At 43.9% G+C, this 23414-nt stretch overlaps 1 protein-coding gene across 3 annotated transcripts in view; it reads right to left on the bottom strand.

The window, feature by feature from the left end:
• Nucleotides 1-23414, bottom strand: part of ddx41 (DEAD-box helicase 41) — a 34679-nt gene that overhangs the window by 6850 nt on the left and 4415 nt on the right. For 2 of the 3 annotated variants that reach the window (XM_033044421.1, XM_033044422.1), the window contains exons 3-14: nt 22605-22761; nt 22050-22124; nt 13738-13798; nt 13452-13588; nt 11920-11992; nt 10792-10945; nt 8404-8540; nt 7285-7447; nt 5843-5974; nt 4615-4686; nt 4136-4232; nt 1935-2084 (exon numbers count right to left, since the gene is read on the bottom strand). In XM_033044421.1, the coding sequence (XP_032900312.1) occupies nt 1935-2084; nt 4136-4232; nt 4615-4686; nt 5843-5974; nt 7285-7447; nt 8404-8540; nt 10792-10945; nt 11920-11992; nt 13452-13588; nt 13738-13798; nt 22050-22124; nt 22605-22761 (1408 nt within the window). The remainder of the gene's footprint in view (nt 1-1934; nt 2085-4135; nt 4233-4614; nt 4687-5842; nt 5975-7284; nt 7448-8403; nt 8541-10791; nt 10946-11919; nt 11993-13451; nt 13589-13737; nt 13799-22049; nt 22125-22604; nt 22762-23414) is intronic. The other variant, XM_033044423.1, reaches the window with a different exon arrangement.

Here is a 23414-nt window from a genome sequence, read left to right as displayed (position 1 = left end):
ACCTTAAACCAAAAGGGAAAAGTAAAACAAGAGAAAAAAAAGGTAATTTCAATGTGATAGGACATAAATAAATACATCTAAAAAGGGAATAGAGTATGTCTCTCACATAATAAAGGTAGCTGAGACTATAACCTGCAATTCCTACTTTGAGGAACTTCGGGATACTTCCTGTAATCTGGTGGATCTTGTGCAGAGGACCACCTGAGCTCAAGGGCAGAGATTTCCAGTTTATACGGCAGTTGGAGATATTGCTGTATTAAAGAGGTATGGGGGTAGCTGGGAGTTTCCTGGACTAGACATTACTAGAGTGGTTTCCTTACACGCACATGTAACGGCACCATGCGACGTGCAGGAGAAAGGTTTGAAATGAGGTGGCCATGGGGGTTTCTCAGTTAGGGGCACAGACAGGTGTTTGAGACACAGACAGGTTAATCTTTAATCTATGCCACTGCAGATCTTTTTATTCCATTGCCTTCAATTTTACTAAGAAGCTTGTTGGCTAATGACTTTGTCAAATTTTTTTTTTTTTTTTTTTTTTTTAAATCGGTATACATCACATCAAGTTCATTACCCTCATTGATACTGTTGGCTTCTCCAAAATATCTTGTTAGATGAACAAAATTAGCATTTAATAAATCCATGCTGGTTTTTCCTATTCAATTCATATTTATCCAGATACATTCTAAAGGTTTCCCCACAGTCGACATTGAACTATGGTATCAACAAATGCATGGAAGATTATGTCCAACAACTCAGCTATTTCCATCCCTTAGCAATCTAAGATGCCAATCTAGACAAGGTGAGTTTGGAGCACTGCAGTGAGACTAGCTGCCCCTCAGGTTCTGGAATCCGAGGCTTGAGCTGAGTCAGTTGGAGGTACTTTCTCCCACAAGGTCAACATAGTGTCTTGAAGTTCCCACACACCACACGAATTGCAGGCCATAGGTCTCAGCTACCCATCCCGTATCTAGGAAAGTTTGTATTTGTACTCCATCAACTTTTTTTAGATATGCTTAATGATTTATTACCCTGACTGAACTAGTCAGGCCTGTGTTTTGTCATCTTAGATTCACAGGTTTCTCAGTGATTAAATAAATAATGGTTATTTACCAATCAATGCAAAGTTTGGTTTTTAGGTTAATCAGCCTCTGTAAATTGTCTCTAGTTTGTAGAGAGTGGATGAGAAAGTGGTATAAAGTCAAAGTTAATTTTATTTGTCACATGCACCCGAAGGTGCAGTGAAATGAATTTGCCAGCAGTGATACACTTAAAAAGAACACACAATACACAACAGAATTGAACACAAACATCCACCACAGCATTCTTCACTGTGGTGGAGGGCAACAAAGTCCAGTCAGTCCTCCTCCTTTGTTCATCCGTAGTCGGGGCCATAAATCCTCCGTAGTCGCCGCTATGGACGGCCCGATGTACAGGCCCACTCGTCTGGATTATCAAACCTCCGACATTGGGACGGTCAAACCCACTCCGCGGTTTGGAGTCGCCTGAATCGGCACTTTCCTAACGGAGACCGCGGCTTCAGGATGTTATAGGCTGCAGGCCAGCGGTCGGAGCTCTTCTCCGGCGATCCCCGGCAAGGGATCCCAGACTCCAGGATGGCAAGTCCACACCACGCCTGCGGCTAGAAACTCCGCAGACCACAGCCCCATGATGACAAAGTCACCAGGCCAGCGATTGGACGTATAACATAGAAGGAGTTGATGATCGGTGTGGGCTTGATGGGCCTGTTTCCATGCTGTATCTCTACACTAAACTAAACTAAACCAAGTCTGATTTTTGTTTTAGTATCAAACAATAACCGTCTCCTGACTTCACAGGATTCTCTTGCTTACCAAATTCCTGTTTTTTACACTTAGTAGAGTCTCTGTGAAAAACCACATTCAATGCTAAGCATTCATATCAATGATGCTTCTTACCGTAATTCTCTATTTCTTCAGGCATATCGTAGTTAATCACATGCTGAATATTTGGGAAGTCCAAGCCTTTTGACGCTACATCCGTTGCCACCAGCACGTCCTTGTTACCCTCCCGGAATGCCTCAATTGCCTTAGTTCGCTCCTCTTGGTCTGGAATGAACCACAGTTGGAACAAGTCCTTTCAAACCTGTGGCATTAACATCAACTCACCTACACAACCCCAGCCTTCAGTAGTGGAAACAAGGAACTGCTGATGCTGGTTTCCCAAGGAAAGACACAAAATGCTGGGGTAACTCACAGGTCAGGCAGCATCCTTGGAGAACGCGAGTAGGTGACATTTCGGGTCGGTACCCTTCCCTTACTCCAGCATTTTGTGTCTTACTTGCCTTCAGTAGTATGATTATTTTACTCAAGCCAAACTTCCTTCATTAATTAGTCTTCACAATGGAAGATTTTCTCACAATAACTTGTATTTATTTGGAATAGCAAATATGGTAAAAGATCTAAAACACACAGCAATGATGAACAAACAACCTGACAGGACCACAAGAGCACATGTAGGTCTGATCATCGAGGTGATGGGGAAGGAAAGAGAAGGTGATGAGGAGCTAAGGAAAGGAACTCCAGTTTAAAGTACAGCCACCGACATGAAGGAATTAAACTTTGGGATACAGAGGAGACTAGAAATGGAGGTCAAGAATATCTGCGGAAAAAGAAACAGTTAGCACTTCTGGTTGAAGACCTGTCAGCTCTGAAGAAGGGATTTTGATCTGATATATTAATTTGTTGCACTTTCCACAAATGCCTCCTGATCTGCTGAGCATTTTCTGTATTTATTTCAGATTTCCAGCAACTGCAGCTTTTAGATTTTTGCTCAGACCAAAAATATTTTCATTTGAAAAGAAGAGAAGCAGCACACAATCTAGGCTCCACAGATGTGGTAGAACACACGGACCTGGGTAATGCAAAGGAAAGCAAATGGTAGCAATCAAAAGTTCAACATTATTGAAACCCAGCAGGGATACAGAAGGTACACAAAATTGCTGGAGGAACTCAGCGGGTGCAGCAGCATCTATGGAGCGAAGGAAATAGGCGACGTTTCGGGCCGAAACCCTTCTTCAGAAGGTGTGTTTTGGTAGAAAATATTATTGGTTAAAATCATGGAAGTCCCCAAGATGTTCTACAAATGCATAAAAGGAACGGAGATTGGTCCTTTCAGAAACCAAAATGGCAGTCTGAGCAGTGAGGGAAAAGGCAAGTGTAAATTTCTGAATGTCCGTTTTCATAGAAGAGGGGCACATTGAAAGGTCTGACGTCTTTAAAAGCAGATAAAAGGCAGACCTGGATAAAGTGTTGCAACGAGGCAAGATTATTTTATTATTTTCTAAAGATCTTTGATTGCAGGTATGGGCCCAGAGGACTGGAAAGTTGTTGATATGTTTTCAATATTTTAAAAGAGAAAAAGGTCGGCCTCTGATTGTAAGCAAGCAAATTAATTGGAATGTTTCTAAGAAATTGCCCAAGTTAGTAATTTGAGGGGCAAGAGTTAATGAAGAATATTCATCAGGGATTTACTAAGAAAGGATTGTATCGGTGAACAGCTGGTATTTAAATAAAAAAGGAGATTAACAATTTAGGATAGAACAGATGAGATGGCATGCATGGATTTTAGCAAGGCCCTTGACAAGATCCCACATGACAGATTGATTAAAAGTATAAAGACATTGGGATTTTAGGGAAATGGTAAAATGGACTAAAAATTGATTCAGTGTCAGAAAGCAAAAGACAACAGTCGACAATAATTTTGTGATTTCAAGGTTGCGTGCAGTGGGTTCCTGCAAGGCTCAGCACTGGGTTCATTGCGCTCCAGGGTGTTTAGAAATGAAGAGACCTACAATGCAACAGTCACTATTAAATAATTTGGTAATAACCAAAGTAGGCCATGTTGTTCATGTGGAAGGAAGTTCTAGTCTACATGATATCTGTGTCTAGCCACAAACTTGGCAAATGCACTTTGATTCCAAAAAAGTTTGAGGAAAAGCAATTTAGATGTTTATTTCCATCATTATTTGAAGGAAAACTTTCAATTTCTTCTTTCCTGCTCATCTAGTGAACTACAGACCGTGGGCTTCATTGCCTCCGCCATCTTGCCAAAACACCAGTTTCACATGTGAGGGCAGACATTGTGTATCGGGACTCACCTTTCCCTCCATGTATGGCGACAGCTTCCACACCCTTCAGAAGAAGGTATTCATGAATGGCATCCACATCAGCTTTCTTCTCTGCAAATATCAACACCTGAAAAGGTACATTGAAGCTGGCCATTAGATAACAATTCTGCACATGGTTTCTGAGACATCAGGAGCCCTGGTTTCTCTTCACGACATCATTCCTCAGGATTGTGAAAGTAGATCAATTTTTCTGTTTCTTTTACTGACTGAAGGAATGCACGTTCATTCAGTGTTAAAGAAGCAAAAAAGAGATTGTGTTATTTTGAACAAAACCTTAGATTCCCTGGTTTAAGAATACACAGACTAGGTTGACTGTCAGTAGATCCATGTCCAAAATACAATGCTTCATCATATTTCATACGCTTACACACAGATACCGTCAGGGATTGGATTGGCCACTCATTTCCCATTCCACAGGTGCCCATAATAAAGAAGGATAATTCCTTTACCGGAGGTGGAGTCTTCTGCAGACATTCCAGTAGGTAAACCATCTTAGCTTCTTCCTTCACATACTCGACTTCCTAAACACAAGTAGACATAATTCATATTGGCAAGCACTAAGAGAAAACTCCAAAACAATCCTAAATATGAGCTGAGAAGCTCATTGAGTTGCAGGAGCCTTCCCACAAGTCACAATGTATTAGGTTCCAGAGATCTTCAGTTCACCAATTTCTTACAAACGCGACACCCAGTTGAGTAGCTGGACAAGGGGAAAGAGACTGAGAGTCGAGCTGGAGAAAAGGGTGAGTGAAGGGGGAAGAGGTAGTAAACAGGAAGGTAATGAGTTGCAAGGGATTGAAAGACGATGGTCAGAAAGATAACTAGGGGTTAGGGAATGGGCTGTGGGAGAAGGGGTTCGGGGAATTGAGTAGAAAGGCTTGGAGTGGTACAGTGGGATGGGCAGGGTGAGTCAGAGGGACATATAGGGGAAGAGAGCAGGAGAAGGAGCAGAGCTGGTGGGGCAGTGGAAAGTAGAGATGGGGAAAGAACATTGGCAAGTGGACTAAGATGTTAGGGTGAGAGTGGGATGGCAGCAAGGGAAGGAGGGATGCCTGGAAATGATGGAGAGCGATAACAGAAGAGGAACTGAGAAGAAATAGTGAAGAAAGTGAAGGAGAAAGTGGAGGGATAAATATGGGGGCTTCAAGGAGATGGAACCCCAAGGAACCCCAAGGTGAACCAGGATACAGGTGGAGGGAGGGGACAGAGAAATGAAGGGGAAGGCGAAGAGTCGGGAAGGAAAGCGGAAAAATAAGAGAGCGGGTGGGGCAGTGGGGCAAGGAGGCAGGGTGTGCAATTCATAAGCTGGCGAAAGCTATCTTCTTCTTATCGAGTCCACACACAAGATTAGAAGTTGTTCAGCCAGAGCTGAACACACTTCTTGGCATCTGCACAATGGTGTCTGTCTTGCGCTTCTTGTGCGTGGTGGTGGAAAGATTGGTTGAAACAGGGCCGCGACGTGAACGCTCTTTCCTTGGCCCCGGCAAAAGCTATGAACTGACAGGAGGGAAATGAGAATAAACTCATTTTTCGTTGACCTGATCACGATGAGATGAATTCTCTCTTCCAAATACCATAAATCTATAAGCCACCATCAATAGAAAATCTACATCTTGCTGAGAAATTGAAGCTCTGAGTGGTACATTGTCAATGCACTATGCATCTAATGCATCTCACCTGGATCACATCAAGGCTGGCAGCCCCAGCCCGACCCACGTTGATGGTGATGGGCTTCACCAGTGCACTCTTGGCAAAGTTCTGTATCTTCTTTGGCATTGTGGCACTGAAGAGAAGAGTCTGCCGTTGGCCCTGCAGTAAGATCAGACACAGAAGAAAGAAAAACCATCAAGCTAGGCACAGTCCATATTCTCACAAGACCCACTGAAGGAGAAAGCTTCTTTCCCAAGACCTCTTCTATTAGGGAAAAGAGCAATAGTTTGAGAAAAATAGTAAACTGCTGGAGGAAATTAGCGGATCAGGCCGTATAATAATAATAATAATAATAATAATAATGTTTTGTTTATAGGGACAGTGCATATTAATGAACATTTGCATGTAAATATGCGAGATTGTAGCCAATCAGTAGCTAATTTCCGTCTCTAGTCCCAGGCAAAGGTAGGTGAAGTGTCTTGCCCAAGGACACAACGACAGTACACACTCCAAGCAGGATTCGAACCGGCCACCTTCAGGTTGCCAGCCGAACACTTAGCCCATTGTGCCATCTGTCGTCATCTGTGCAGGGAATGGACAGATGACGTTGTGGGTCGATATCCTAATTCAGTCTGAATTATTGTCTGTCCATTTCCTCCATAAATGCTGCCTGACCAACTGAGTTACTCAAGATTCCAGCATCTACAGTCTCTTGTGTCAATGGCTCTGGAATGGCTGACTGAATACACTCAGAAACACACTGACAGGAAGATATACAAGGACCAATGTTTAAATCTGTAATGGGAGTGGTGGAGACACAGCAAGAGAAATGGCCAATGCCATAGTTTGGAAGACAAGAATAGTCAAAGTAATGACCTGCATAATCACCAAGCAAACCACCCTGAGCAAAGAGAAAACATGCAAAATTCAGTTTTTTGAAGTGGCCAACCCGTTGTAACCAGGGTGGGGTTGTCCATTGCACCTGAGGTGTAGTGAGCCACTCCCTTCTGCCTCGAGTGTGGAGTATATTCATACATTGCATCTTTGCAGAGGCTGGTTATTTATATTCAGGCAGCATGTTGTGGTGACCTCAGTTCAGGCGATCCAGTTTATTCCCTTTTTGTTCAGGGAGCCTCTATTGGTTAAACCCCTTTGCTCACAAGACTGGTTATTTATTATTAAAGTGTTTTGCAGTATTGAAAAGACTGAAGAGATGGTAAACATGGGACTAAATCTACCAGGAATCTTCTGATGCCAATTAGAAAGGGGATAGCACGTGATGCAGATGCGTAAATATCATTCAGATCTTAACACATTTCCCAGATCACCACGGAGCAGACTCGATGGGCCGAACAGCCTAATTCTGCTCCTATGTCTTATGATCTTAAGGTGTCACAGTTATTTCTGCTTGAGACAAATAGTGCTTATAGTCCTTTATTACTGAGAGTTTTACCAGAATAAGCGGTTACCTTGAAATAGGAAAAAATGGTGCGGATATCCTCCTCGAAACCCATATCTATCATCCTGTCGGCTTCATCCAGTGCCAGGTAGCGACAGATGTCCAAGCCGACCATCTTTTTCTGCAGGAGATCCATCAGCCGTCCAGGAGTGGCAACCATCATGTGCACACCTCTGCAGGATTACACGTTACATAGCTTCAATTCCCGTGTGTGCTGAGAAACTTCTTCACACAAGAATATGCGTCAGTTTCCTCCAACCACCCCACGTGGTGTTGCCACTTGTGACTGTGCAATCCATCGCTCAAGCAGGATGACATTCCCAACCCCCTGGTATGTCACCATTGCCTGGGGTCACCGTGTCACCACAAGGACCCGTTATATTCTAAACTCTTCCAACAACCTTGGCGGAAAGTGATAATCGATTGCAAAGTCAGTCTCTGAGCGTCATTTGCAATTAAAGAGGAAATGGGCCTAGATTCACTCCCTCTGTGGGATTCAACATTTCCCCTGGCCCCAAGATCTCAATGAATCACAGTGCAATCATGAGAGACCAAACAGCCTACTCCTGTTTGTGTTTGATTGTTCAATCCCCTTCCCCTGCCCAGTATTCAGATCAACACCATTTGTCCTTCAGGACGCGCCCTGCCCCGGCCCATGATTCAGAATTCTTGAGCTAGTAGCTAGGTAGGGCTGTTCCTCATCTCCCTGGCTAATATTACTTATTCATCCAACTTTACTGAAAACGTTATTTGGGCTATTTATCTCCTGCTCTGTGAGAGGTCTTCTCAAATCCAAATCTCGTGTTGTACTACCCCCACTAAACATAAAAGATGGTGCCTGATTGTGGCGACTCTTTGCGTGTTTGTTCCAGAAAAAGATCTTCTATCATCCAAATAAAAACCTTTTCATTGTACCTCGGCACATATGACCATAATAAACCAATACCAACAGCAGTTTCTTTGCCATCCTTCACTGCACCAATCTTTTTTTTTAAAATCTTTTCCTATTTACAAAGGGTATTAACTACTGTATGTTTCAAGGGAATGGACCAGTTACATTCTCTCTCAGTATTAGGATAGGGCATGAACTGGACGCACTGACAGTGGTCTACAGAATCATTGTACATACTGTTTGACAACCTCCATCTGCTCCTTGATGGACATGCCACCAATGCAGAGTGCACAGCGAAGCTGGGGAAAGCCTTCCTCTTGCAGCAAGCTGCAGTAATAGTCGATAATCCCATGCGTCTGTCTCGCTAATTCTCTCTGCATTGGAAGGGAACATTTCTTTCAGCCTACAAACATTCAGCAGAGCATCTTACAAATGTCAACACATCTCCAGTTACTAAATTACATTATTTTCCATAGTAACAACTGTTTAATTTACAGAAGGTCACAAGAATGGAATGTGCATATTGTAATGGCCTGACGTCTTCAAGATATGACCAAGACAGGCAGTTGCAGGGGATGAGATGCCAGCTGTGAAGATGCGATGGGTCATGGGAATTGCAGAAGATTTTGGCTCTGATAGGAATTTATGCCGTAGCTGATTGGATAAAAGTCTCTTTTAAGTTGCTGTAAAAGTCCTCAAAGAATTCTCAAATGGTATCTCAAGATAACAAAACAAATACCACGTCTTCGCAGTGTTCAATGAGTTTTACTCTGTGACTAACTTACTCATTACCCACAATGGGAGTGTTAGAAGTGCCAGAGGGAGCTTTACTTTGGAGCTAATTATTCTGTACCTGCCGGAAATGTTTGATGGAATTAGAGAATCACCTTGGTTTTTTTGCCTTCAATCAAACACGCCTGCTGTCATTTACCAGATTTATTTGGAATTTATTGGTACAATTTGGCTCAATACAAAAAGTCAAATAGTATAAATGGTGATTAATCATGTCTACAAGAATCAGTGCTGGGTCCAATGTCACTCAATTTACATCAGAATAGTCAAGGACAAATGTATTTTGGAAACAGTGCAGAATGTAAGGCGACATTACACAACATTGGGTTGTCTCCCCATTGGTGGTTTGATAAAATCCACCAGTGGTGGTTTGATAAAAATCTTAAACATCTTAAGAGAACCTATAGGGTAGATAGAGAAAACTATTTTCTTTGTTTAGAGAGTCCAAGACTGGTGGATGCTATAAAAATAAAAAATAAACAGTACTGGTCCTTTAAAAGGCACGGCTAGGAAACACTTCATCACAAAATGTGTTTGAAGTTGGGGCAAAACCAGGCAAGTCTCAAATCAGTCTTGACCGTGTTTAATGGTGCAAGTGTCCCAAGGAATTAAATGTATTCCTCTTCCATGATCACATAAACAAATGTAAAAACTGCAGTTTATATCAGCTTAAGGGTGCAGAATGAAGGAAGGCATTACACAAAATTGAGCTGTAGAGGAGAGGGGCACGGGGAGGATGGATGGAGGTAGGGCAAGGGGAAGGGCTGAAAATCCTGTGGTAGTGGAATCAACAAAGAAAAATGTATTCCAAAACTTAGAAAACTTCTAGATTGGGTATTTAAATGGCAATGAACTTTAACTAGACAATAAACACCTAGATAGGGTGGCAGGGCCAAGAAATACAGGAGAACGGATCCTTTACAGGCAGAAACATTCAAAGCATTCACAAATATTAGTAGTAAATGCCTACTATTTTCTGTGTGCTTAAGCAAAGCAAGAATTTCATTGTCCTATACAGGAACACATGACAATAAACTCACTTGAACTTGAACTTGAAATATTAAGAGCATTGGGAATTGCTTACAGAACGGTAGAATTCAAGACCAGTGATGCTAAATTCATTCAGCATTCAAGTCCTGGTCAGGATGCATTTTCAGTGCAATGAGTATAGTTCTAGTTTCTAAATAAATGGGCATGACTACTAAAGAAAGCCCAAAAAGTGTTAAAAAGCAGATTCCAGAGCTGAGATATTATTGTTATTAGGAAAGATTTAAAAAGCTGTTTTCTTCTTTAAAGTGAAAAGATTTAGATATTTGATAGAACAGTTTAGCATTATAAATAGATTTGACAGAGTGGTTGTGGAGAGAATGTTTCTACTAAATAAAGAATACAAATAGTGGTCAAAATACAAGGTCATATATTGAATCAAACAGAGAATTAGGGAGGAATTTCTTTACTTAAAGGAAGAATGCAAAACCTGCCTGGATGTGATCGAGACAAGCGGCTTTAATGTATTTGAACAGAAAATGGATAACAGTAGTGTTTCAACGTGAATGTGATAACTGTCTGATCTCTCTGCAGACCCGGGGCTGTCCAGATTGCTCTTTGAATTGCTACTTATTGAGTAGCAATTCAATAATTTTCAATTTATTCAATATTCAGTGTATCCATATATTCAACATTATCTATATGTCAGTTACCTCTAAATTCAATCTATTCATTGTCCTATGCTCTTCGTGATGAAGTGCCAGTGATTTGCCTACTCGAATGGCTTCCCCTTAAAACATCTCGATAGAGGAGGTAAGGCTCTCTATGTAGAAGAGTGGTACTTACAGATGGGCAAATGATGAGTCCATATGGACCTTCTCTCTTGGAGAACGGCAGCCTTTTTTCCTGCTCCTGGCAGAACATGATCATGGGCAGAATAAAAACCAGGGTCTTGCCAGAACCAGTAAACGCAATGCCAATCATATCCCTGCCTGACAAACTGAAACAAGCACAACAAGTTAGAGAGATGCAAATACCAGGTCAACTCCAGCACTCAATCCTACCCAGTATTAATACTAGCCAAGGACATTCAAGTATTGCTGCTATATGCCCCCCTTAAACGCAGTCCTCAGGCATGTACTTCTGGAATGAGTTCCACATGTGCTGAAAGAGCTAGCTGCCTAATATAAAACATATTTTAGAAACATAGAAAATAGGTGCAGGCGTAGGCTATTTGAGCCAGCACCGCCATTCAATATGATCATGGCTGATCATCCAAAATTGGTACCCCATTCTTGTTTTTACCCCATATCCCTCGATTCCTTTAGCCCCAAGAGCTAAATTTAACTCTCTCTGGAAAACATCCAGTGAAATAATTCCACAGATTCACAACTCTAGATGAAAACGTTTTTCCTCATCTCAGTCCTAAATGGACCACCCCTTATTCTTAAACTGTGACCCCTAGTTCTGGACTCCCCCAACATCGGGAACACTTTTCCTGCATCTAGCCTGTCCAATCCTTTAAGAATTTTATGTTTCTATAAGATCCCCTCTCATCCTAAATTACAGTGAAATCAAGCCCAGTCATCCCATTCTTTCATCATATGTCAGTCCCGCCATCCCGGGAATTAACCTGGTGAACCTACGCTGCACTCCCTCAATAAAAAATAATGTCCTCCCTCAAATTAGGAGACCAAAACTGCACTCAATACTCCAGGTGTAGTCTCACTAGGGCCCCGTACAATTGCAGTAGGACTTCCTTGCTCCTATACTCAAATCCTCTCGCAATGAAGGCCAAAATGCCATTAGCTTTCTTCACTGCCTGCTGTGCCTGCATGCTTTCTTTCAGTGACTGATGTACAAGCACACCCAGGTCGCGTTGCACCTTCAGTGTTGGATATTAAAGCCTAGGAATCCCACTGTTCAAGTTCCTCTCCTATAAATGGGTGTTCCCCGCAAGATCTCTGTACTTACACAGTTGGAATTCCTTGGATCTGAATGGGAGTTGGATGTAAAATCCCCTTCTTCTTCAAGCCTTTCAGAATTGCTGGAATCAAAGTACCAAGAACTTTACCAGGAATACATGGACAAACACGGGTTAGGTACAACTTGAATGCCATACTCCCAGAGATATAGAGTGACAGCAGCAGCAGCATATTACTGTAAGCAGTATAATGCATGCCGCTCAACAACTGGTCTCCAATATCCAAGAGAATATTTCAAAGCACATTTACCTTTTCATCAACATCTCAATTGAAAAGAACTGTTTCCTTCAGGTTCATGAACAGCTTCTTCCCATCAACCATCAGATTCTTGAACCACCCTGCACAACCCTAACTATGGAGTTCACATTACATATGACAATTAAACATGTTGACTCTTTATAACTGATCTGTTGTAACAACATTTCTTGGCTGATGTTGAAATTAAAAACTCAATGACTAGGGTAGGTTGGGGGAGGGGGGAGGGGGGAAGCCAGAGATTCACGTCGAACAAATTTCCATTCAGATCAACAAACTACAACCTGGCAATGCAAACACAGCTTCTTGCTTGCACACCACAAAGCAAGCTCTCCAGTGTCACAGTTCTGGTTATAACTGTTCTAATCTATATTTATAATGAAGTGATCAACATTCCTCACAATTTAAAATGCGCGTGTTCAATAAAATGCAATGTGTTCACCATATTTGAACAAATGTAACAATCCATTCCACCACTAAGACCACTATTTAAACACAGTGCAATGCCACAGGGTCTACTGTGAATGCTAATGTTTGTTGAGTTTAATCCATTTTTTAATTGGATTTGGATGCCTTGGTAACAGAGCTCAGGATTACGTCCACAATATGCAACTCTATCAGGCTTCTTATGGGGAGCCTAGCACCAGGGCATGCCGTTTTCAGCACGGTGTAGGCCATTTACGGCTGAAATTTAGGATGAGAGGGAATCTTATAGAAACATATAAAATTATTAAGGGATTGGACACTCTAGATGCAAGAAACATGTTCACGATGTTGGGGAAGTCCAGAACCCGAGGCCACTGTTTAAGAATAAGTGTAAGCACAGCCTTCTCAGAGATTTATGCAACATTATGTGTATTTATTCATTAACTGAGAAGTCAAAAGGTGGCAAGGCACACGCTTAGCAGTTCGATGGGCATCAGCTGGGCTGGGCTCCAGCACAGGACTGAGAAAGTACTGTGTGGATGGAGCTGTCTTGTTTTAGATACATTATACAATGGGGCAACAACAATTCCATTGCAATCTTTGTCCCATCTAATATAAATTCCTCAAGCAACATAACTCAGATAGAAGAGCTGGGTATTATATTACTGCTTGTGGGGTCTTGCTATGATCATTCAGGTTACCATGATTGCTAGATCACACCAATAGCTACAGTTCCAACGCCTGTGACCTTCCTGAGGCATCAAACTCTCTTGTCAACTCCCTGCAACCCATCAAGGCCCGGTAACTATCCCCTTCCCATCTTGGCTTCATCACGCTTACCAGGTGGAAATTTCATCTCTTTGAAGTGTTTGACAGGGCACGGCAAGCCTTCCCCCTCCACCAAGATGTGATATTTCTTCCGCACTCGCTCATTGCGAGCCTCAGGCATGGAACGTATGTACCGAGGTGGGTTCCAGCTGCAAGGACAGATGCATGATACAGGTAATTTAACTCGACCAACGGGTCGCCGTCCCCTCCCCCCACCACCAACAGTTGCCGGAAAATCGGTGTTCAACCTGTACCAACTAACAAATTCCAGAATAATTCAGTCAGCACATTTATTTACCTGGTTTTGATTGGGTCATCGTAGGTTATACCCTTGGCCATTTCCTTTACAGACATCAGAGCTGTAATTGAAACAATCTCAGTTATTACAGGAATCAATAACTGCCAATCATGGGCACAAATCTTATAGCTCCCCCCCTCCCCACACACACAATCAGCCCGAAATAAGATCAGAGCTATCTCCACCCAAACAAAACGTGCCTGGTACCATCCTGCCTGCAAGCCATCCCCTGGTTCCGCGTGTGTGTGGTATTCTGTCACTCTCCTCTTTCTCTCCCTTGTCCTGTTCTGGCCCAGATTGTTTGCTAGTTCATCTGCCACATCATCTGCCACATCCTTACATTTGACATCTATGTTAAAACTGTGATTTTCAGGTGTACCGACCTGAATCACCCCAGATATTTCTAGCCCCCCCTGCTCATCGCTGACAGTATGAGCTTAGAGGAAGCTCTTAGTTTACTAGGGATAGTTTAGTTTAGAGATACAGTGCAAATACAGGCCCTTCGACACACCTAGTCCATGCCAACCAGCCTTCCCCACACACTAACACAACCCTACACACACTAGGGAAAATTTACAATTTTACCAAGCCAATTAACCTACAAACCTGCACGTCTTTGGAGTGTGGGAGGAAACCGTAGATCCTGGAGAAAACCCACGCAGGTCACGGGGAGACCGTACAAACTCCGTATAGATAGCACGTGTAGTCAGGATCGAACCCGGGTATCTGGCGCTGTCAGGCAGCAACTCTACCGCTGCGCCATCGTGCCGCACAAGCACTGAGCAAGCTAGAAATGTTTTGCCTTTTGTTGATTCAATACAACATAAAAATGTTGTAGCCCAGTAACAAAAAAACATTAATATTAATAGGATTGCACTCCCTTGGTAAAACAAATTTGTCCCGACTCAAAAAAGTAATGTATTCAGCAATTGAAAACAAAATCAGTATCATCCAGTAGAAGAAACACAAAGGAACATTTGGGGAGCACGGTTCACTGTAAACTATGAGAGATGATACACAAGGCCAAAATCATAAACGGAAACAAAGCCGATTATGAGGGAATGTGGATGGTCAGAGGAAGGCAGCATGGCAAGAATTACTGGCAAAAATGTTGATCCGCAGCGAGTGATATTTAAAAAGGATAGCCCAACAGCAATTAGCAAATAAATCAACTCGGGAAGGGGCATCACCAGACAGTCACTGCACACACAGTGAGTTCCTGTTGATATTTTCCCCAGGTAACCAGGCTCTACATTATGATAAACAAGAGATAATAACATTCATAAACAACAGAGGGCGACAAAATAGAATCTGCTGATCTTGGGTGGACACAGGAATTCCAAAGAAAATTACTAAATAATAGTAAATACCAGGGGTGGCACAGTAGCACAGCAGTATTGCTGCCTTACTACGGGTGCTGTCTGTAGGAGTTTGTACATTCTCCCTGTGATCGTGTGGGTTTTCTCCGGGTGCTCCGGTTTCCACCCACACTCCAAAGATGTACATGTTTACAGATTAATTGGCTTTGGTAAAATAAAAAATTGTAAATTCTCCCTAGTGTATAGGATAGTGCTAGTGCACTGGGTGATCGCTGGTCAACGTGGACTCAGTGAGCTGAAGGGCCCGTTTCTACACTGTATCTCTAAAGTCTAAACCATGTAGCAACTGTGGAGGTTAGGCAAAGAGCAAAATTAAAGTCTGTCCAATAACAGTCAATCAGCGCCCAAATTCAGCCAGAGCACTCAAGGATTATTTTGCAATATGAACTCATCATCAATTTAAACATAACCATCCTGTACATGCTGTGGGCATACAGAAATACTCTGCATACCATCCCAAGATAGATAAGGTACTGAAACAAGTTGGCGTAGCCTGGCATAGTCCAAATTGGCCAGCGGAAGCACCAAACTGGGAGAAATTTAGAATTGAACAGAGGAGGACAAAGGGGTTAATTAAGAGGGGGAAAATAGAGCATGAAAGAAGGCTTGCGGGAAATATAAAAACTGACTGTAAAAACCTCTATAGATATGTGAAAAGGAAAAGATTAGTGAAGATAAATGTAGGTCCCTTACAGTCAGAAACAGGGGAAACAATGGGAAATGGCAGACCAGTTAAACAAATACTTTGGTTCTGTTTTCACTAAGGAGACACAAACAATTGAAGGAAATCCACATTAGTCATGAAATGGTGTTAGGTAAACTGTTGGGACTGAAGGCAGATAAATCACTAGGGCCTCATGGTCTGCATACCAGAGTACTCAAGGTGGTGGCCCTAGAAATCGTGAACATATCATTTTCCAAAGCTCGATAGACTCTGGATCAGTTCCTGTGGACTGGAGGGTAGCTAATGTAACCCCACTTTTTAAGAAAGAAGGGAGAGAGAAAACAGGGAATTATAGACCAGTTAGCTTGACATCGGTAATGGGGAAGATGTAAGAAGTAATTTAATCAATTATTAAAGGTGTAATAGCAGCGCATTTAGAAAGCAGTGGCAGGATCGGTCAGTCAGCATGGGTTTATGAAGGGGAAATTATGCTTGATTAATCTTCTGCAATTTTTTGAGGATGTAACAAGTAGAACAGATAAGGGAGAGCCAGTGGATGTGGTATATCTGGACTTTCAAAAAGCCTTTGACAAGTTCCCACACAAGAGATTAGTATGCAAAATTAGAGCACATGGTATTGGGGGTAGGGTATTGCCATGGATAGAGAGCTGGCTGGCAGACAGGAAGCAAAGAGTAGGAATTAACAGTACCTTTTCAGAATGGCAGGCAGTGATTAGTGGGGTGACACAAGGCTCAGTGCTGGGACTCGAGTTATTTACAGTATATATTAACGATTTAGAAGGAATGAAATGTAACATCTCCAAGTTTGCGGATGACACAAAGCTGGGTGGCAGGGTGAGTTCCGAGGAAGATGCTATGAGGTTGCTGGGTGACTTGGATAGGTTGGGTGAGTGAGCGGGTGCATGGCAGGTGCAGTATAATGTGGATAAATGTGAGGTTATCCACTTTGGTGGCAACAAGAATAAGGTTTGGTGTAAGAACAAGGGGCAGGCCATTTAGGATTGAGATGAGGAAAAACCTTTTCACCCAGAGAGTTGTGAATCTGTGGAATTCTCTGCCACAGAAGGCGGTGGAGGCCAATTTGCTGGATGTTTTCAAGAGAGAGTTAGATATAGCTCTCAGGGCTAATGGAATCAAGGGATATGGGGAGAAAGCAGGACGGGGTACAGTTTTTGGATGATCAGCCATGTAGGGGGATGTAGGGGGCGCTGCTCTGTGCAGCAGCCATGTCAGCAGCGCGTCAGTTTTTTCAACCTTTTTTTATTTTTTTCGTATGTTTTAAAGTCTGCATTTAATGTTCCTTCGTGTGTTTTGTGTGGGGGGTGGTGTGGGGGGGTAAGGGGGAAACCGCTTCGGTCGCCTCCTCCATGGAGAGGCGACTTTTTCCAGGTCGCCTCCCCCGTGGCCTAACATCAAGGATCGACGCGGCCTTTCCCGGAGACGCGCCCGGGGCTTCAGCGGCGAGCGCAGCGTAGACTCTCGTCGTGGAGCGGGTTAGCCCTCGTTGGGGCTCGCTGGAGGGGAGCGCTCCGTTTCGCTGGCCCGGGGCAGCCGGCAGCCTGAAGTCGTAGCCTGAAGCCGCGGTCTGCAGAGCTCCAGCTGGTGCGGCGTCTACAGCCCGGGATCCCTCGCGGGGGACCCGGGGGAAGAAGAAGCCATCACTGCCGGCCCGCGGCCAACTTCTACCGCGGGCCCGGCATGGACTTACCATCACCCCGGGAGGGGAGCTTCGACCGCCGGCCCTGCAGTTTACGGTGCTTCTGGCTGCGGTGGGGACTTTAAATCTCGACCGCCGGCCTGCGGCCTACACCATCTTAAAGCCGCGAGGAAGAGCCGATCCTGGACTGACTCTGGACTCTGGTCCTGTACACGGGGGGGAAATGGAAAAGGACTGGCCAAATTTTTGTGCCTTCCACCACAGTGATGAATGCTGTGGTGGATGTTTGTGTTACAGTTTTATTGTGTGTTCTTTATTATTGTACTGCTGCTGACAACCCAAATTTCCACCGACCCTGGTTGTGTGGCAATAAATTATATCTATCTATCTATCTATCATATTGAATGGATCGAAGGGCCGAATGATCTGCTCCTGCACCTATTTTCTATGTTTCTAAACCTAACCGAACCCACACAGCGTGTTTCTGTCAAGCTTGGGCTAGGTAACTAGGTTCTACATCATGATTCAGATAAATAATATTTATAAACAACAGAGGGTGACAAAAGTAAATCTGTTGAGTTTAGTAAGGTGACCAGAATTCTGAAGAAAATATCAAAGGTAATAATAAATATAAAATAGGCACCACAGAAGCCAAAGGGGAGTTAAGATGACAGGAAATGACAAAAGGAGTAGAATAACATGAAGGGAAAACAAACTGAAATGAGGATAATGGAGAAAGTTTGTCTCCGTTTTCAATAAAGAGACAACATGATAATAGCAAGAGAAAGTGCAAGGGTGTAGATACTGTGCTAAGAATAGTGCAGTTACAAATAGATTGGGGGGAAGCAGTAAAGCTCTGAGAATAGGATGGGACTAAATGGCTAAAGAATACTGTGGAGTTTGCGAGAAAAGGCATGGTGGGATTAATACAGGCAGGCTGCCAATGCCTTACTTACCAAAGAGCAGGGTAACAAATTGGCATGAAGAAATGTGAGGAGATGGAGGTGGAAATTAATTACTCAAAGTTGAGAATGGAATCAAGGATAGGAATAGGGAGCAGAGATGTGATTCAGGACTTGCGAGACTGGAGGACAGAACTTTAATCCTTATAATAATAATAATAATAAATTTTATTTATGGGCGCCTTTCAAGAGTCTCAAAGACACCTTACAAAAATTTGCAGGTAGAGGAAAAACATGTAAGGGGAATGAAATAAACAGTAGAGACATGACTAGTACACAAAGTAAAGACAGAATTCAATACAAAACACAATATGAGGCAATTAATGCACAGATGAAAAGGGAGGGGGACGTGGGCTAATGATAGGCAGAGGTGAAGAGATGGGTCTTGAGGCGGGACTGGAAGATGGTGAGGGACACGGAATTGTGGATCAGTTGGGGGAGGGAGTTCCAGAGCCTGGGAGCTGCCCTAGAGAAGGCTCTGTCCCCAAAACTGCGGAGGTTGGACTTGTGGATGGAGAGGAGACCGGCTGATGTGGATCTGAGGGACCGTGAGGGTTGGTAGGGGGAGAGGAGGTCAGTGAGATATGGGGGGGCCAGATGGTGGAGGGCTTTGTAGGTGAGGATCAGGATTTTGTAGTTGATCCGGTGGGAGATGGGAAGCCAGTGAAGTTGTTTGAGGACTGGAGTGATGTGATGCCAGGATTTGGTGTGGGTGATGAGTCGGGCGGCTGCGTTCTGGACCAGTTGGAGTCGGTTGATGTAGGTGGAGCTGATGCCAAGGAGAAGTGAGTTGCAGTAGTCCAGTCGGGAGGAGATGAAGGCATGGATGAGTCTTTCAGCAGCGGGAGGTGTGAGAGAGGGTCTGAGTTTGGCGATGTTGCGGAGATGAAAGAAGGAGGTTTTAATGACATGGCGGATGTGAGGCTCAAGGGAGAGGGTGGAATCAAAGTTCACGCCAAGGTTGCGGGCCTGGGGAGATGGGGAGACAGTGGTGCCGTCGATGGTGAGAGTGGGGTTATTGATTTTGCTGAGTGTGGCTTTGGAGCCTATGAGGAGGAATTCTGTCTTATCGCTGTTGAGTTTGAGGAAATTATGTTGCATCCAGGTTTTTATAGCTGACAAACAGGAGTTGATATGGGAGAGGGGGGGGGGGGGTTGTGGGGGGATTTGGTGCCGAGGTAGATCTGGGTTTCGTCAGCGTAACAGTGGAAGTCCAGGTTGAAGTGGCGGAGTATCTGACCAAGGGGGAGGATGTAGATGATGAAGAGGAGGGGGCCGAGTACAGAGCCTTGGGGAGCGCCTTGAGTGACTGTGGCTGTAGCAGAGGTGTGGTTGTGGAGAGAGATGAAGTGGGATCTGTTGGAAAGGTAGGAACGGAGCCAGCTGAGTGCAGAGCCTTCAATGCTGAGGTCTTTGAGTCTGGTGAGCAGGATGTTATGGTTCACTGTATCGAAGGCTGCGCTCAGGTCGAGGAGGATGAGGATGTTGAGGGAACCGGTGTCAGCAGAGGTGAGGAGGTCGTTGAGGACTTTGAGGAGAGCAGTTTCTGTGCTATGGAGGGGGCGAAAGCCAGATTGGAGGGGTTCAAGTAGGTTATACGCAAGGAGGTGGGAATGAAGTTGCGACGCAACGATACGCTCCAGGGTTTTTGAAGGAAAGGGGAGGTTTGAGATTGGGCGGTAGTTAATGAGAGAGGAGGGATCAAGACCAGGTTTCTTTAAGATTGGTGTGACAGCAGCAGTTTTGAAAGCGGAGGGGACAATTCCTTGGGCCAATGAGGAGTTGAAGAGATTAGTGAGGTAGGGGCAGAGAACGGGGATGCAGGACTTCAGCAGGGGAGTGGGGAGAGGGTCGAGGGAGCAGGTAGTGGGTTTGGAAGAGCTGATGAGTTTGGAGATTTCAATAGGGGTGACCAGGTCAAACTGGGAGAGGAAGCAGTGTGGGGGAGGGGTAAGGAGGTCAGTGGAGATGTTGAAAGGAGGGGCCTTGGTAGGTGGTGGAGTAGATGCTGGGGAGTCGGGTACAGGGGATAAAGATTGATAGATGGTGCTGATTTTATCAGCGAAAAAGTGGAGGAATGAGTTGCAGAGATCCGGAGTAGAGGTAGGGAGAGTGTTGGCTCGAGGCTTGAGGAGGTTGCCCACTGCGGAGAAGAGGGTTCTGTGGTTTAGGCAGGGATCGGTGAATATGGAGGAGAGGTAGGCAGATTTTACAGCAATGAGGGCATCTTTGTAGTCAGTGAGGTGGAGTTTGTAAGCTTCAAGGTGGACTGTGAGAGATGATTTATTTGTGAGTCGTTCAAGTCGGCGACCAGTCTGTTTCAGTTTACGAAGTGCAGGTGTGTACCAGGGTGAAGATGTGTTGAAAGTTACGGTTCTTGTTTTGAGGGGGGCCATAGTGTTAAGGGAGGTAGACAAGGTGGACTTGAGATGGTTTATCCCTCTAAACCTTTCCTAGCCATTCACCTGTCCAAATGTTTTTTAAATGCTGTAACTGTATCTACCTAGCTTGTTCCATATAATACAATACAATATGGTTTTATTCATCACATTGCACATAAAGTGCAAGTGAAATGAATTTGCCAGCAGCGGTACAATGATAAAGAACACACAAATACACAATAAAACATTTAACACAAACATCCACCACAGCATTCATCACTGTGGTGGAAGGCACAAAAATTGGCCAGTCCTCCTCCACTTTCCTTCATACCACCTCAGTGTGCAATAACTTGCTCCTTAGGTCCGCATTAAATATTTCTCCTCTCACCTTAAACCAATGCACTCGTGTTTTAGACTTCTTTCAGATTCCCCTATCCTGAGGGGAAAAAAGTGTGATCTTGTCGATATCTCACTTGATTTTATAAACCTCTATAGGGTTATCCCTCAGCCTCTTTGAGACAGGGGAAAATAATCTCAGCCTGTCCATTTAACTCAAGCCCTCCAGTTCTAACAACATCATGAATCTTTTCTGCATCCTCTCCAGCTTAATCAGATTCTTTCTATAGTATGCTGACCAGAATTGAACACAATTACCCAGGTGCTGTTTCACCAAGGTTTTGTCCTGCTGTCACAGGACCCCCAACTTTTGTACTCAAAGCCCCGTATGATGAAGGCAAGTATGCCATATGCCTTATTTACCACCTTGTCTACCTGCTTCACCACTTTCAGAAAGTCATGTACTTGTACCCCTAGGTCTCACTATTCTACAATGCTCTCCAAGGCCCTGTCATTCACAGCATATGTCCTGCCCTGGTTTAACCTAATGAAATGTGCTATGTTGCACTTGTCTGAGTTAAGTTCCACCTGTCATTCTTTGGCCTACTTTCCCTATTGATCTAGACCCTGTTGTCAGTGTTACACCCACTGCTTCAATAGTTAAACCAAGGGTGCCCAACCTGGGGCAAATTTATCCCCAACAGGTAAATTTCACCTACCCAGGGAGTAAATTTGTTGATTCTGGATTTGTACATATTTTTTCTAGTTGACTGACTGTGTTTGGTTCTGGTATACCGGTATCTGTTCATCATTAGTTATTCATAAATAAGTGAAATAACATTGTTATGTGCTATTAAAGTTGCAAGGGGTAAACGGGACGAAAAAGGTTGGGAACCGCTGAGTTAAACCAACCTCTGCCTTCAGCGACGCTTTCCAGAATTTTCTCCTCTTCTTTCAGTCGTTTTTCTTTCGCAGATTCTTTGCGTGCTGTAAAATACAATCCACAGTGTCAACCACTTTCAATGTTCATGTTCAAAGTGCAAGCATCATGGACATTATGTTGTACTGAACAGCTCTGACTCCATCCATCCCCAACCAGTGTGGTAGCATCAGGTGGCCAACCCACATCCCAATGGCTGTTCTGGTTTCCCACAGCATGTTCATTCCTTCAAGAGCCCAATTAGCTCATTCCCTCAGTTTTGTTTCAAACTACCCAGTCCCATCACCTTTCCAAACAGCTCCCGTCTCACCTCAACTTTCCGACATCTTTACATCTCATCTCCTCCATATCCCACCACATGTTTGCAAATACTGTGCATTGGTCTGACTGCCCCGAGTCCCAGCCTAGGTTTCTAACTAACCGGTCCCACTTTTGTTGAAAGAATTGGTAGAAAGGCTGGCTCCCCCCCAACTGAGCTCAGATACCAGGCCCATCTCACAATTCCTTGCTGGACAAAAGTGCTGCACCTTCTGCCTTTTCCTTCAACTGCTGGTGTTGGTCCAGCAGACTGACGTTGGACCGTGGTCCCAGTGGGCCATCGCCATCCTCCTTCCCGTAGTCACTGTCGCTGTCCTGATCATTTTCTGCGCCACCTTTCCTCCTCATCCGTGCCAGCTTCTCCATCTGCAGGCACACACGCAAGAGAAATCATTCGCCAGGTGGCAGAGAAGGGGCAAAACCAGAATGTTTCAGTGCTAACCCACTGTGTTTGCCTAGCAGTCGCTTCAATGCTCCAAAATTCTCAGCAGGTCAGGTGGTTTCGGTGGGGATAGAGGAATGAAGTTTGTGTTCCACGTCGATGACTCGTTAGGGACAATAAACTATTTCAAAAGTTCATAAGTTCCAGGAGCAGAATTAGAACATTCAGCCCATCAAGTCTACTCCACTATGCAATCAGTAGAGTCACAAAACACTCATGGGAAACAGGCCATTTGGATCAACTCGTCCATGCCAACTAAAATGTCCATCCATGCGAGTCCCATTTGCCTGCATGCCTGCCATCCATCCTATATATTACTAAAACCTTCATTTTGTTTATTTCTATGCATGCGTGTGTGTGTGTGTGTGTGTGAGTATACGTGCATGTCTGTTCGGGTGATTCCGGAACTACGCCAAAACAGTACAAGATAGCGCTAAAAATTGTCCTGGTGGTGGTTTGTGTCAAGTTTCGTTCAGATTTATGTTATATTTTACAAGTTATTAACATTTTTAGCTTTACAAATTCAAGTTTAAGAAACATTTTGCAGCTATTGGGATCCAAATCCTCTTGCAACAAT

Source organism: Amblyraja radiata, chromosome 26, assembly GCF_010909765.2.
Source record: "Amblyraja radiata isolate CabotCenter1 chromosome 26, sAmbRad1.1.pri, whole genome shotgun sequence".
NCBI lineage: Eukaryota > Metazoa > Chordata > Chondrichthyes > Rajiformes > Rajidae > Amblyraja > Amblyraja radiata.
Note: the sequence above shows the minus strand (reverse complement) of the source record. Positions and strands in the feature narration are given on the sequence as shown.